The 15,997-nt window shown below is 41.6% G+C and overlaps 1 protein-coding gene across 6 annotated transcripts in view; it reads left to right on the top strand.

Annotated features, from left to right (window-relative positions):
• MIDEAS (mitotic deacetylase associated SANT domain protein) overlaps positions 1-15,997 on the top strand; it is a 58,510-nt gene that overhangs the window by 24,702 nt on the left and 17,811 nt on the right. For 4 of the 6 annotated variants that reach the window (XM_071744604.1, XM_071744600.1, XM_071744603.1 and 1 more), the window contains exons 2-4: positions 6,713-8,411; positions 14,228-14,545; positions 15,513-15,858. In XM_071744604.1, coding sequence (XP_071600705.1) covers positions 6,948-8,411; positions 14,228-14,545; positions 15,513-15,858 — 2,128 coding nt within the window. In that variant the 5' untranslated portion in view covers positions 6,713-6,947. Of the gene's footprint in view, positions 1-3,591; positions 3,698-6,712; positions 8,412-14,227; positions 14,546-15,512; positions 15,859-15,997 lie in introns of all 6 variants that reach the window. The other 2 variants (XM_071744601.1, XM_071744602.1) reach the window with 1 other exon arrangement.

The following is a 15,997-nucleotide window of genomic DNA, read 5'->3' as shown; positions in this document are numbered from 1 at the left end:
TTAGATGGGATGTGTGAAGTTGTGGTTGGAGGGGAGAAATAAAGCCACATCCATGGATGTAAATAGGAGGTCAAAATCTGGTCAGAGAGCATGCTTAGATGAATTTTAAGACCATTTGAACAAAGAAAGTTGCACAATTAAATAACTGAGAATACATTTTCACTGGCTCTAATTTGTTATATCCCTTACTGTAACAAACTAAAATATTTACTTGAGTAGGAGTTGTGTTTCTCTTTGATTTGATTAGTTTGACTAGCTAATGTCATCTTGGAAATGTATGTTTTGCCAAGCATTATGGTAATTCTATGTTTTGTGTAATTTTGTTTGCTGTAGGTAATTAACCTATTATGTTGAATGTCAAGAGTGATCTAGATTGGGGCAGTAGTTTTTCACATCTGGTGGTGCAGTCCAAGCTACTGATTCTGCTAGCAGGTAGTCCTTCAGCATGACCATTTTCTCTCTTCCTTCATGCCACAGAGCTAATATATTTCACATTTCAATCTCTGGTTAGTGCAGTGGTTTTAACACAGCTTTCTCAGTTCCCAGCCTCTGAAAATGGGAAATTGGAAGTGGTAATAAAGTAGTTTTTATCACGCTGCCCTTAGGGCAGAGGCACCCCTGAAGTCAGTCATAGCTTCAGTCTTTCTCTGCTGTAGAAATGGGCCAGTCATGTGAAAATTTGGCTAAGCCATAAATGTCTTAGCTCTGTAATGCTTATTTGGGTGTGTGTTTGCCAGCCCCAGGCAGGCACCTTCAGGCAGCAGTGGCAATTGTCAGGCTTGATGGATACTGTTTTCCCTTTTGCTGTCTGTCTGTGAAGCAGCTTTCCCTTGAGTGGTTTTTACAGTGTGCCCATAAAAGGCACAGAGTTCCTTTTTTGCTACGAAGTGTTATGCAAAAAGAAACCCTTCCCCATTTTTGGACTTTATTGAATCTAGGACTTTCATCAGATACAGGTCCCTGGAAAATTTTCATGCTTGGAAGTGTAGGGGAGATGATTGCTCCCTGTATCTATTCTTTTGTAGTGGCCTTCTTTAAAACTAAAGACTGTTCAGTTGTTTGGTTTTGCTTGTTTGCTTCTGGCTTCAGTTACTGCTCTTGTGTAATGCTAGGCTTCTGAAAACATCCCTTTCCCTGCAGATTCAGGCTTTCTAGGTATCTGTGCAAAATCCCCTGCCATGTGGGGTAAAATGACAGGGACATAAACCAATCACCTTCTCTTTAGTTTTTTGCTTTCTCTGATAATGCTTTGGTTTTTAGTTGCTTTGAGCTTTCTCCTGCCTTTCTACAGAAGATAGATTGCTGTGCTCTGCTGTATAGAATTGACAAGTGTGGTCTATTTTCTGTTTCTCTTGTTCTCTCCTGGGGTGATGTGTAAGAAAGCCATGCTGTTATCCTTCCTGTTCAAGGTGTCTGAAGGTGGTGAGTGGGAGGTTGCAAATAATCTGCAGGAATTTTGATGTAGCTGACTGGAAGAAAATGTGACACAGTGTGCAGGAAGAGGCTTTTGAGGGAGACATTGAAGCTGGTTTCATATGCAGCAGGATAGGCATAGGGTATGAAGAAACTGTGCAGTAGGCTTTGCAAATCTTCAGCCAAACACAAAAACTGTCTTGTGTTTCCATTGCTTTATTGTTTTTTTACTCAAGGTGGTGGTGGTTTCATTGGGACAGATTTCTGCTGGCTGGAACAAGTTTCTTGTTTGTGATGCTGTGTGACTCTCCACACATTTTAAAAAAAAACCCAGCATACACACCCAAACCACCAAACCCAGGATCTAAACCTGTCTTATTGAACTTATCTCTGTTTGGCTACTGCACTGGAAAAACTCAGTTTTCTGTGTCCTTTCTGCACAGTGCACCTAATTTTTACCTTTTGCATGTAGATTTCAACCCATATTTTCTTGCAGGACTGGAGGAGAACTGGTAGCGAGTATCCTATATTCTGTTCTTGATTTTTTACCAGGTTTGTGTGTAAGTTAGTTCCTCTGGTTTTGTTCCTCATCAGTAAAACATGTGTCATGATTCTTTGCCTCTTTCATAAATATGGGATTTGACCATAATAACAAGCAAATTAGAGAAGAAAGTCTTTGATTGCTCAATCTCAGAAGGACACTAAATAGGTTGCTGCATTTGACTTAAGTGTAAAATTGTTTTTGGAATCTGTTCATAATCATTAGAAGTGTTTCAACTTCAGTAATCTGAGTTGCTGGCAGCAGGAGGATTTAGTGAGAAGTGATTCTCATCACTGTAATTTCACAGATTTCCTGTAAAAAACTGGAGCTGCATTGTTGCAGTTAAGGCTGAGAATGTACATTAACTAGAACCCAGGAACAGTTTCTATTTTTCACATGGAAAAAAACCCAAAACCAAAACCCAAACCTAAAACAGATGTATTTAAAAGCTAAGATCAAAGAGGTGAAATAGAAGATTCTGTGGTCTGTGACCACTTACTGTTTTCTGCATCCTTAACTTCACCAGGGTTTGAGACGTCAGAGTCTTTCCCGAGGAATTTCTGCTGCTGTCTGTCAGAGAGAATTGTGTGCAGATTATCTCAAAGGAGATTAGGAATGTGCAAAATTTAAACTTGCTTATCAGGCCAAATATAGGTGGTGCAGCAAGTGAACTAAGCAAAGACTGCACAGCCCTCAACAGCAGGGCTGAAGAGTAGAGTTTAAGGTTACTGTAGAGTGTGTGAGGTCATGAACTTGGTAGGTGAAATTGCACATGTATGCACAGACTGACTGAAGAGAGTATTTAAAGAAGTAGAATAATGGTGAGTGGTTATTAAATATACAGGCCAAAACTTTTAAATAATAAATTTAATAAATAAAGATATTTTAATATATATAAATATATATATTTTAATAAAGATATTTTATATTCGGTGGTTGCAATGGAGTGTCTTTAATTTGTCCTTTAAATAAACTTTTAATTTTGAAAAAATATATTAAAAAGGTTTTCCAGCAGCCTGGAGTTTACTGATAAACTGAGACAAGATGGCTGTAACAGATAGTGGTGTCTATAAGATTCTGCAGAGCTTAGTCTGGGTTGAGTGCAGCCTGCTGGTGCTGGCCTGGATGCCTGTGCCCTCACTATCAGATTTCTTTGCTCTGAAAGGACTTTAAGGGCAGCATCCTTCATGCAGACAGAGGCTCTTCCTTAGTCCTGTTGTTTACTTAATTAAGTCCTTCAGGAAACTTTTCCTAAAACGAGCCCATGTGGCATTTTACATGTGTTTATGATTTTCGTTAAAGCTCGAGTGCAGATATGCTGGAGAAATTTTAGCTTAACCTCTCTGAGTAAGGTGCCATAGGTTTTTGCATCCCAGAAAATATTACATGTGGAATATGTGGATCTAATGTGACTTGGTTTGTGTGTTAGGAAGAGAAGGCCTTGCAACATCAAAAATTCCTTAAAAATCTGGAAATGTTTGTGGTATGAAAGGTGGCATGCCATTCATATTCCTTTGAAGAGAGGTCAAGATATGTTCTTGCATGGCAGGAGTTCCTGGAAGTGAAAATAGCTGCTGATATTGAGAGTTGTTAAAACAAAATATCCTGATGCTAGGTTCTGCTTTTTCTCTGTGCAGCATAAAAGCAATGCAAGGTATCCTAATACTTCAGTGTATTTGGAAGCAAGACACAGTATCTTCTGGGAATTATGGTATCAGGACTGGCTCTGTGCTTTATCCAAAGGTAAGAAATGGCCAGGGATACACTGCTCAAAAGCACACTGAAGCCTTGAGTTGTGTTGCCATTTTACTGTGCTGCTGCAGGCTGACTCTTGTGCTGAAATTAAAGTAAAACAAAACAAAAAAACCCCAAATCAACCAACCAAAAAAAAAAAAAAAAAAAAAAAAAGCTGGTAATTGGCTAGGATGATGGCAATGTGAGCTCATCCCTCAGCCCTAGGGAGGGAAGCCTGCTTAGTCATAGTGCCAGCAGTGCTAAGCCAATGAAGCTGCCAAGGGTGAGCTTTCCTGGAGTATAGTCATGCTGCAGCTTAAACATTATTCAGTTTAAAATGTGGACTGTTACTATAAGGATGACCAGCAAGATGCTTTTCTGCACTTTTTCTACATAGAAATAAATTCTAAGCAGCTGATTTTGTGATGTTTTCTTTTACCATCTAATACTGCATGCCCCAAATTCCTTTTTTTTCCTTGCTGTTCATAGTTAGGATTTATTATTGCATGCAATTGGGAGAGCTGTGATGTTCATTAAGTGTATTTTGTTTAAAGTATCTTAAATCTCTTTCCTCCCCAACAATATCCTGAGGTTTGTGCTACTGCAACTTTAGTTGTTCAATCTCTACTGTCTTTGCAAGTGAGGAGAGAACTTCCCTAAGAGGCATAGAATGTTTTTAGGACTCCTTTTGTGTTACATATAAGTATTCATTTACTTCCTTTAGATTGTCTGTGAAGTTACTTTCTTTGTAGGCTTTGCATCATGATACTTTTGCTGCATCCCTGTCCTAGATAGGTGCACTTCTAAACTGGTGTGAGTAAGGCTTTGCAGAGCTGGTGGCTTCTTAGGGAGAAATGGAAAAAATACAGGCAAAGTCCACAAAGGTGGAGGGGTTTTTTTGTTTTGGGTTTTTTTGTTTGTTTTTTTGTTATTAGATGAGTTAAAAACAAGGACCCTTGAAAGTGTATGTCAGCTTTTTAGGCAGATACTGTTGCATTCTTCCTCAGAGTGTACAAAACCTGCAGCAGAGGTTCTAAAGGTTGCTTGGCAGGTAATGTCTTCCCATATGCAGGAAAAATTGTGTTCTTCTTATCAGAATCGTGTGACTCATCAATACAAAAGCTCGCAGAAACCTCAGTGGAAGGAAAACTGTTACAACTTTGTCTAGTTTGGAGGTAAAAATAGATACTGATGACTTAAGAAAGCAAGATAGTGTCAGAAACCACTGTTAGTCTTGTTACCTCCGGTATTGTGGTTTAGTTGTTAGCTCTATATTTGTAGCAGTGCTGCAAACAGCAAGGAGGGGGTTATTGCTTCCCAGAGGCACACAGCAGCCTTTCCACCTCTATTGCTACAGGGGATTCGGTTTCCTGCCGTGGAATGTTTTTTCCTCTCCTAACGAAGTTTTGAAATAGGAAAAAGTTACTTCGTGAACTCCTCGTTTGTGCATTAGGTGCAGGGGAGAGCGAATTTTCCACCTCGCGTGTCCACAGTTTCTCCCAGAGTTATTTTTGTCCTCTTGAGAGAGAACTGGAAAATGAGCTGAGACGTTGTGCTCAGAGGAGGGAGGAACGCCCTGGCTGTGATACTGAGAGGCAGAGGTCCATGGAGGAGGGAGCGTGGGGGGGAACAGCTATGTAAGAGCCTGAGGAAATGAGTCACTGGGATGTGAAACACAGGCCTGTGGTTCCAGTAGCACTCGAGCCAAGCTTGGCCACTGAGGTGGAAGTTGCATAAGTTAATTTAAACTCTTTGCCTTTTCTTCCTCATCGTGCTCCCAACCCCACCCCAGTATTAAAACCTGCACTGTAGCCATATCCGTTCAGGGGAAGCTCAGTTTTACAGGATTTCAGGGTGCCATGTGCTTTTGCTTTGTTAGTTTTCATTTTATAGGGATTGATAAATGGATTGCAGGTAAAGTCTGGTCCACTCAAGAGAAACTTGATTTTATAGCAGAAGAATAAGAATGGGCTTTTAACTGTTTGTTAGGATCTTTCTCAAACATATTTGTGTGTGATTTGAAGAATAACAAATTGCATATTGAAAAGAGAGTAACAGAGACACTTTGAAAGCTTGAGTGTTAGTAGTAGTTAAAAAAAATTATTAAATTTAAAACTGATCTTCTTAAAAGGTTTTAGGTGTCCAAATAGAAATACTAGTGTATGTGTTAACACATTAGACCTTAGTCCTGCAAACTAGTCTTTCAGAGCCTAAATTTGTGGGTAGTTTTTTTTCTGTAGGAGAGGAAGATAAGTTGTCCCAGAGAGCATGTTCTGGAAAGGTTTTCTCCTGTTGTGTTTGTAGCTTTACACTGGCAGAGATTTGGTGGTGTCCAGGAGCAGCTGTGACAATCTGGTGGAGCTGCTTTTCCATGTGTGTGAGCTGAGCAGGAGCAGATGCTTTCAGCTGTTGAAGGAAACATCTGAGAGGCCACAAGTTGAGCAGACCCTGTCTTGGGATGCTTGATGGGCAGTTTTAATTGGAAAGCAACTGTAGTGATTGTGGGAGGAGGGGGTGAACACTTGGCTGCTGCCTTATCCTTTCCTTCAAAGTACTGAATTGAGCATCTTGCTGCCTGTTTGGCTGCAGTCATTGTATGCACCTGTGTGTTTTGAATGTCTGGGAAATGTGGCCTGACATGTTGTTTTTTCTTTTGGCAAGTCAAGAGGGTTTTTTTTGTTTTTGAGTTCAGATTAAAACCAGATTATTCTGGCTGCAGGAAGACACAGAAGTAATTGGCCAGATGAGAGGGAGTTTCAGAGAAAAATCTTCAGGATGAGCTGGAGTGATGAGTGAGAAGTCTGTGTGCAGTTGGGAGTTGCATCACACACATCCAGTCTGGTACCTGGTTTGTAAAACTAAGCTGTTTTGCTTTGCATTCCTCTTGCAGGTCAGATCTGTCATTTCTTACTGATCTTCATTTCTGTGGGAAATGGGACAGACAGACAGTGTTGCTTATCACGTGAGGGTTTGTATGCCAGTTATGTCTGTTGATGATTCATTGCAATTGCTTCTCTATTTCAGGACCTGTAATAAGTGGATCCTGCTGACCTCTGAAGCACACAGGATAAGAGTGAAAAGAAGTGGGAGAAGCACGCAGCAAAAAAGGAAGTTGATGCACTTTCCTCTGTACTTCTTTCCTGCCCCTTATTACTGAAACTGAATGGAAAAGAGAGACTTCTGTGCCTTTCCTTCCCCAGCCTCAGGGATGGGTGGATTGTAAATAGAGTGTGTGCAGTTTGGGAGAGTAGACTGAACCATGAATCTTCAGGCTCAGCAGAAGTCTTCAAGCAAAAGGGCTGGGAAAAGAATTGCCTATTTTAATGAGCAGGAAATAGCAGTGTCATCAAAAGAACCACAGCAGCAGCTTAAGGAAGGACAGTACTATGGTCCTGGAGGGAATATACCTGTCTCCCAAACTATGGAGATTTCTCATGCAGGAGGATTAGCAAATGCCCCCAACAATGTTGCTTTGATGAACTCTGTTTACAATCAAGATAGGGGGGAATCAATGATGATGTCTCAGGCAGTGACAGCTGTCAAATGGCAGAATTCACTAATGGGCAACAGGCTGCCAGAGAGAGGTGACAGCCACTGGCAGTCTCCTCCTTCCATGTGGAGCCACGGTATGGTTTTTGGGGGCAACACAAAAGGACCTCACTCCAGTGCTGGTGCCCCAGGCTTCTATGGACACTCAGAAGCCCTTAAAAGAAATCAAGAGAAAGGAATGTTTGTGTCACAGCTGGACTTGTATGGTGATGCTGTCCAGCAGATGATGTCTCAGAAGGCTCAGCTGGAACAGCAAGCTCTGGTTAGACAGCAAGCTCAAATGAATTCTTTCCATCAGATGCAGAAGCAGCAGCAGCAGAATCAGAGTCTGCCATTACAGCCTTTCCAACTTGCGTTTGGTCACCAAGGCCAAAAGCAGGGTCTTCCTGAGTTGTTACATGTCTTTCAAGAGGCCCCAGCTTCTTCCAGTCCTGCATTTACTGCTCAACAAAAGCAGCAAGCTCTTCCCCAGCTACAGCTGTTTGAAAATTTCTATCCTCAGCAGCAGCAGCAGCAGCAGCAGCAGGCTGCCTCACAAGCCTTCAGTCTGCAACAGGCTACTTCCATAGCACAGCCTCATGTGGCAGCTGCAGCACCTCAGCATCACATGATGGGACACCAGTTTCAGCAAACAGAGAGGAACCAGGAACTATTCAAGGCTCTAACAGAGCAGAATCAACAGACTGTGCTACCTCAGACCCAGATTCCCTTTCCAAGAAGATCACGGAGACTCTCTAAAGAAGGTGCCCTGCTGACATCTACAGGAGAAGTATTGACTTCCAAGCAGTCAGAAGAACAACCTAGCAATTTATTTCTTCATCACTGGCAAACACATCAGCAAGAGGTCCCTTTACAGCAACCACCTGAATCACTGCCCCACAACAAGAGTAACTACTTGCAGCCCAGGAGACTGGATATGGGGCAAAAGGATGTCCTGGTCAATAGTGAGCTCTGCCAGATGGAAACAGAGAGGCAAACCACAGCCCAGAATGGTAGAGATGGAGAGAAACAGACAGCAGCAGCTGAAGAAAATGCTGAGAAAACCAGTGACTTCCAGGGTGTCAGGGGTGGTGTAATCCAGAGCACACGACGCAGACGCCGTGTTTCTCAAGAAGCCAATTTGCTGACTTTGGCCCAGAAAGCTGTTGAGCTGGCTTCTCTTCAGAATGTAAAGGTGAGGTATACATCCCAAACAATATAGCATGTTTTAGGCTACAGAGCAGGGCTGAAATGGAAGGACTTCTTGTGCATATGGAGGATATGATGGTACCTTGATGCATGAAGTGATGTAGTACAGCAAGGGCAGCTCTGGAGTGGAGGCATGTAAGTTCAGCTACTACAGTTCATAGATGTGGGAGGACAGAGATCTTTTAAGTGCAGCAAAACCATGTAAGGGCAGTTTAATTTCACTAATTCTGAATGTCATTTTAATCCAGGGCTTCAAAATTTGGTCATTTTCATCTTGGGCTTCAAGCTGATCAGGAATATAGAGAGACAAGTATAAGCAGTTCATTTGGTGTCTTTTTACCAATTACATATTAAAAGAATCACAGAATGGTTTGGGTTGGAAGGGACCTTAAAGATCATCTAGTTCCAACCTCTCCCAGCATGGTCAGAGACACTTTCCACTAGACCAGGTTGCCCAAAACCCCATCCAGTCTGGCCTTGCACACTTCCAGAGAGGGGGCAGCCACAACTTCCCTCCCACTGTCTCACCACACCAAAGAATTTCTTCCTAATATCCAACCTAAATCTACCCTCTAATCTAAAAAGAGTCTAAAAAGTCTAAAGACTAAAAATTCTTTGACGTTAAAGCCTTTACCCCTTGCCCTGTTTCTACAAGCCCTTATAAAAAGTCCCTCCCCAGCTTTCCTGTAGGCCTCCCCTTCAGCTACTGGAAGGCCACTCTAAGTTCTTCCCACAACCTTTTCTTCCCCAGGCTGGAACAACCCCAACTCTCTAAGCCTGTCTTGATAGGAGAGGTGCTCACTCCAGCAGCTCCATTCTCTCCTTTTGTTAAAAGGCTGCTGCTTACCTGACAGTTCTTCAGTTTTAGTAGTTGAAATGTTTCCAAATTGTGCTATCCTAAAAATTTCATAATACAGTTTTCAAGTTCAGTATTTCCTAAATAATAAAAGCCTGAGGAAGCCTCACTTACATGAAGAATTTAAATCAGGCATAACAAAGGTCTGTTACCTGTTTCTCAGAATGAACTGCAGTGACTGTTTTAACACTCCTAACCTGAACACAAGGTCTCTGGACCTTCTGCAGGGCTTGATGGGGAAAGAAATTTAGAATTTAGTGCTTTCTGATTAGGTAGTTCACTACTTTCATCCTTTTAGTGTTCCATCAGTCTAAAGAGTACAATATATACATTCCATATGGCAAGATGACAGGGTTCAAAATTAACTAGCCTTGGGCAAGCAAGTGGTGGGATTTTTAGAGTTGGGTGGGCATTTTTTGAAGGTTTTTTGGGGAGTTGAGTTTTTTCCTTCTGTTTTGTTCTTTTTTTGTTTTGTTTTGTTTTTCTTTCAGTTGTTGTTTGACTAATCTTTCACTGAGTGCTTTTCATGAGAAGTAAAGAAATATTTTTTTCTTCAGAAACTTTGTTGCCAGAGGCTGATGAACTATGGGTGTTAGATCATGAGCTACTTTTACCTACAGTTTTGCCACCTGAGTTGCTGCCCAGTGAGACAACAAAGTGAAGGGAATTTTATTCTTTCTCATGTCCTCACCATAATTTTTTCCCCTAGTCTGTCTGTGGTCGTGTTTTCCCATCCCTCTAAGGAAGGGATGTACTGTTTGAGTGAAAGAACTGAACTTCAAAACAATGATTCAGATACCTGTAGCCTACTCCCTCTCTTGCACAGCAGGCAGCTACCAGTGGCTGTTGATGCTCTTTTCAATCCTTTTTGCTCTAACTCCAGTTGGACAAATGCCTGACAAATTTGGTGGCCTTTTATGATGGGGTCACAGCATCAGTGCACAAGGGGAAGAGCAACTGAAGGCATCTACCTGGACTTGTGTAAAGCATTCAACACTGTCTTGCACAACATCCTGGTCTCCAAATTGGAAGGATGTGGATTTGATGGATTGGACCACTTGGTGGATAAGGAGGATTGAAGAGTAGTGGTCAATGTGTTGATGTCCAGGTGGAGAACAGTGATGTGTGGCATTTCTCAGGGGATGGTACTGGGACCAGTGGTGTTTTAAAATCTTTAAGGCCAGGCTGGATGGGCTGAGATGGTTTGGTGGGAGGTGGCCCTGCCTATGCAGGGGGTTGGAGCTAGATGATCTGTAAGGTGCCTTCCAACCAAATCCATTCTGTGATCCTATGATTTGATAGAAATTTGACAGAAAACGAGTAGTAGTTAAGAGTGTGAGTTACTTGCTCATACTCTGCCTGCCATTGTATGGTTATGTTGCAGGAAGGCCTACAGTTCACATTGCTGTCTGATCACCAACACAGTGGCAAGGAATGAAACATCTAGGAAAAGGGAAAGCAAGAAATTGGCCATTTGAAGGCATGACTGCTTGCAACTTGAGTCATACTGTAAAGTCCAAACAGAGAAGTGCTTTGACAGATGCTTCTGTGCTGGCAGTATCAGAAGTCTTCCTTATGTTTAGGTATCTTCAGACTTTCAGGATGAGATGTTGAAAGATGTTAAAATTCTTCTCTGATTTGATGGATTTTGCATCTTTAAGGAGGTTGGATATCATGTGAGGGAGAAAAAAGAAAATGTCTACTGAGGGTAGTGTTCTGCTTCTCTTATCAGTGTTTCTCTGTTAAAAACAAAACCTGGAAACCTTCTGCAGCACAGGTTATGTGAAGAAGGCCATAGGGTCAAAGTATTGATAAGAGAAGATATATTCATAATTTGAGCCAGTTATTTGAACATTCTGATGGAGGTACCTGTACCTTCTGTGAAAACAGTATTTTGGACAGCAGGATCTGTCTACAACATCTGCAGCAAAGTTGCAATGTCACAGCTAATGCTTTGCACTGGAGCTGCCCATCATGCTGTGCCTGCCTTTTGCAGGTGGTGCAAGCTTATGGCTGCTAACAGGCTGCAGCAAATTATTAGTTTTATAGTTTCATTTCACATACAACTGTTACATGCAAAAGGGCAATGTAATAGGCCCTTGTGGTTTTTTGTCTGGTCATAGCAGGGGCCTTAGAACAGTTTTTCCAAGTATCTTTCTGCTTACCTCTGAGCAGAATCAAACAGTTGAGAAAGCATTTAGGGATCTGAAAAAAAAAAGAAGATTAATTCCAAAATCTGTTGTGTCCCCTCTTAGTAAACCTTAGGTATTTGTGGTCTTTCATGACTGGAAAAGCTCATGTATGGACCAGAGCATCTTTAAGGATGTCTTAACTGTTTATATTAGATTCCCAGTGGAGTCTTCTCTTTATGTCTACTGCTGTTGAGGTCTTCTCTTTCCTCTCAAAGGAGAGCCCTTCACTGATTACTTCCCATTCTTGAAAATCACAGGCAACCTGATCAGACAGCCTAAGAAATGTGGTCTTATGTGACTGGCTGCCATAATTTCCTCCTTTTAGTTAGGAAATCACTTCATGTCTTTTGACCTACAGAGCAGGCAGGAGGTAGTTTGCAGACTGGTCAGGATTGGTGCTTCTGCACACATTCATATTGCCATTATTTGTATGATTGCTCTTACTCTCTTGGGTGCCCAGAAAGTATGCTAGAGTGCTTGCACTACTAACAGCTGTAGCAGGAGGGAAAAAGTAATCTGATTAAAACCAAAACTTTTATTGGCAACAATCTAAAGAACGTAATATGAATGCACTGCCCTAAGCTGTGGTGCAAAACTATCTGCTGTGGATCTCACTGCCAGATGACAGAAGCAGAACTATCCCAGTTGTTCATCAGTAGGCTTCATAAATAAGGTGGTAGCAGCATAAGTTTGCTCACAGATAGGAGGATAAAGTCATACATGAGCTGCAGCTTCTTCAGGTGTGGGCAGAACTAGTGGAAGTAGGCATCTGTTTCCAGTAGATGACCTGTTTATATGTTTAAAAAGGCATCCTTGTTAGTCTCTCTCTCCTGAAGTAGTGGAGAGAGGCTGCAAAAATTTAGAAGAACCCTTTACTGTCTAGTAGTGGTCTTTAGTGATACTTATCAGTGTCACAAATGCCTTGCAGATCCAAAATTGGTACTCTTGTGGGAAAGCACGGGTGCCTATCACCAGCCTGGAGTGAAGGGATGTCCTCAGAGCTCATCCCATTCCCCCTGCAGTGCAGCCTGGGGCAGCTGATGCCAGCTGGGACTTTGCAGTTGTGTGGTAGGGGCACCCAATTCCAGTCTCTGCCAAGAAGCAGTCTTGGACTGTTTAGACTTCTTAGACTTCTAAACTGCACTGTCACTTATGGGATAAACCTTCCTGTGCATACTTAGCTTTCCTCCTTTCTAGATCTTGAAAGGAAGCATTCCTAAGTATCCTGGATACGATGTATTTTATGTGCTCAAGCTTGGCACCTAACTTTTTTGGAAGGCTTAGTGTTTCAGAGTGGACCTGCTCACTCTTGAAAGCAACAAAAATTACCAGGACTATCATTTGGAGAGAGGCCAGAGCACTAACTCCAGGCTCTGATTGATGCATCTTGTGACAGTGCAGGTGTTCTCCCTGCAATATTAATACAGTATTGAAATAGCACTTCAGTCTAGTGTCTTTCTAGCTATCATGGGCCTCTTCATGGGCCAGATGGGGCATATTCCCTTGCTTATCAGTGAAGCTGGCTTTCTTGGTCTCTGATCACAGTGAAATGTTTTGGGGGGTGTCTGAATCCTTTTGACAGAACCTACTTTTTAATATGGTACCTGTGTGTCTTAAAGGCACACAAAATATTCTTTTTGAGGACTTCAGTAAGTCTGAAAAATTGTTAGTACAGGTTGGAAACCTCTTGTCATACCTGAGAAATAGTGTGCCTTATTTTCTACCTACAAAACACATCTGTTCAGGTAGATTGCTCATTAGATTGTGCTCTGATGAAGGATGAGTTTGCACACCTGATCCTGGCCAAAGGCTTCCCAAGCTGAGCTTTAGGTTAAAGTTCTGAAACACTGGAAGGATCATCTTCTGTAGCTTCTGGACTGCACTTCATAAGAGCTCAAAAAGGCCTCTACAGCCCTGAAGAGAAATGTTTTTGAAAGTTGTGCTTTAACATCAGGCTTCAAAGTGAGCTGGCAACTGCTTTTGAATTCAGAATGGAGTGAATATGTGGATAGTTCTTTGAAGGATCTACCTGGAGACATTTGGTGTTAGAGTATCCATGTGTATTCAGTATTTCATCCTCTCTTCCCATCTCCTTGGAGCTTGATTTTCTAGGATTTCCATGAGTGGAAGAAAGCAGAGACATGGAAGCTGTAATACCAATGTAAAAAGTGTCATCTTGCAGTTAGGCCTTGTTGATTCTGCTGAGGAAAAGTCCTTAAGGCTCAAGCCTGGTTAGGCAGCAAATCTCAAAGGCTCCAGTTACAATAAGGGAAGTTGCTTCTGTCATGTAAATCAAGAAAAAAAAGTGCAGCAAAAAGTTTGCTCTGTTTTTTGTCTGAGAGATTTAATAAGATTGTCATGGTTCACTTTCTCCTGGAATGGAAGTCCAATATTTGAAATTAATAACCTGCAGTTTCTGATAATTACCAAAACTGAAGAACCTTTGTTGAAGTTATATGGCTGGGCAGAAATTTTTCTGGAAGACAGTGTCAAATCACAGGCAGTGAAAAGATTCTTAAGAATAATTTATACGGATCTTCTAGCCATTGAGACTTCAGGCAACCCTCAAATAATTATAAGAAGTTCTGGTAACACTTTTTTGAAGCATTCTTTTTCCTCCAGTAGCAGTTCTCCAAATTAATTTCAGCTTGCATATTGTGTCGAGTAATCTGATACACATCATTGGAAGTCAGTTATCAGCTGATTTATAATGCAGGTACTACAGAACTTTTTAAAATGTATTTTTCTTCTCAGGAACCAGATAATTCTGAAGAGAAGAATGTGCTGATATCAGCTCCAGGACCTACAGCTGCAAAAAGTGTTGTTGAATTCGCCAGTTCTTCACCAGCTCCCAAAAGAGCTCGAGAGGATAATAGCCTTGTGCCTCTTATCATTCCTGTGTCTGTGCCAGTGAGAAAAATTGACTTGCAGAATCTTGGAAAGGAAAAGTCTGAAGATGGAAAGCTGCAAAGAGGCCAAACAAATGATCGAGCTCCTTGTGAGCGGAAGCCTTCTGTGATAGTCACTCGGAGGCGATCCAACCGTAACACCAACATGGAAACCTCAAATCAGGTATGGATAGGCTAAGAAGCCCAGTCTGTTAAATTTAATTATGTACTCATTATCCATAAGCTCTTCTGTTAAAGTAGTTTGAGCTCAAGGCTTGAACTTGCAATGGATGTAGTCTGGGAACTGGATTTTTTTTATCATAATGCTGCCGTGTATTTGGGCATCATTGGCTCATGCTACTAGAGCCAAGCAGTGCCCCCCTACTAAACTCTGAATAAAGCCAGATGCTCAGTAGCACTAGAACAGACAGTCTGTCTGAGGAAAGAGTGCCTTCTCCATACATACGTGGGTAATAATAAATTGTGAGTAATGCACATACATATCTCTGTATATTAATAAAATGCGAAGTGAAGGTTTATTCAAATAGAATTAAAATCTCTTACTGGGGTACTGAAGATCAGTGCAGCCCCACCCCTTCAGTGTGGTGCTGTTCTGGGGTTTGTTTTGGTTTTCTGTTTGCTTGTTTTTGTTTCTTGTTTTATTATTTTCTCTAGAAGCATAAAACAGGGTTCAGATACCAGAGAAAGGGCAGGTTAATGAGGAGTTTCTCTGTATTTAAATGCCTGACAGTCTAAGACAATACTATTGTATTGTCTTTTGTTCTCTTCTAGCAATCTGGTGTTACCCTTCATCTGTACCAGGGTCTGCTATACTTTTATATCCTCTTTGAAGCTGCCATGAGGTCATTATCTTTCCAACCAAAGGTTGGATGAGAGACATATGTGTGGTTCTTGTAAAATATAACTTCATAAGCACTCAGAGCCATTTTTCTCTAGTAATTCCTGGACCCCTTCTATTCCCCATCGCTCTCCTTTTTCCCTTTGTGCTACTTGTTGGGAAACCCTCCAACTCTGCCATCCAGATTTTGAGCTGCTGTGAAAGAAAGTATGGTGTCATCTCTCCATTTGTTACTCAAGTAATTCCATGCTTTAAAATAAAATCGTGTTGCTGTTTTTTTTTTTTCTAACAGCACGAAGACACTGTTCCAAAGGATGAAGCAGAGGGCTTTGCCCGGAAACCAAAGCAGAGGCCAAGACCTGAGCCCCTCTTCATACCACCAAAAGCTGGCACATTTATTGCACCACCTGTTTATTCTAACATTACTCCTTATCAGAGCCACTTACGGTCACCCGTCCGTCTGGCAGATCATCCTTCAGACAGGAACTTTGAGCTACCTCCTTACACTCCTCCACCAATTCTTAGTCCAGTGAGAGAAGGATCTGGGCTGTACTTTAATGCTATCCTCTCTTCAAGTGGTCATTCAGTTCCACCACCAATGACTCCTAAAAGTGCTCACAGAACTCTGCTTAGATCAAGTAAGTCACTTCTTCCTTCCTTTATTGTTTAATTTATGATGAGGAGATCATGATTTTAGGAGGTGTAGTTATGTGGATATGGGGAGGAAATGCAATGTTGCTTCCATCTGGGCATGTTATGGTGCATTCATGAGTGATC

The sequence above is a fragment of the Heliangelus exortis genome, chromosome 5 (genome assembly GCF_036169615.1).
Source record: "Heliangelus exortis chromosome 5, bHelExo1.hap1, whole genome shotgun sequence".
NCBI classification, from domain to species: domain Eukaryota; kingdom Metazoa; phylum Chordata; class Aves; order Apodiformes; family Trochilidae; genus Heliangelus; species Heliangelus exortis.
Note: the sequence above shows the minus strand (reverse complement) of the source record. Positions and strands in the feature narration are given on the sequence as shown.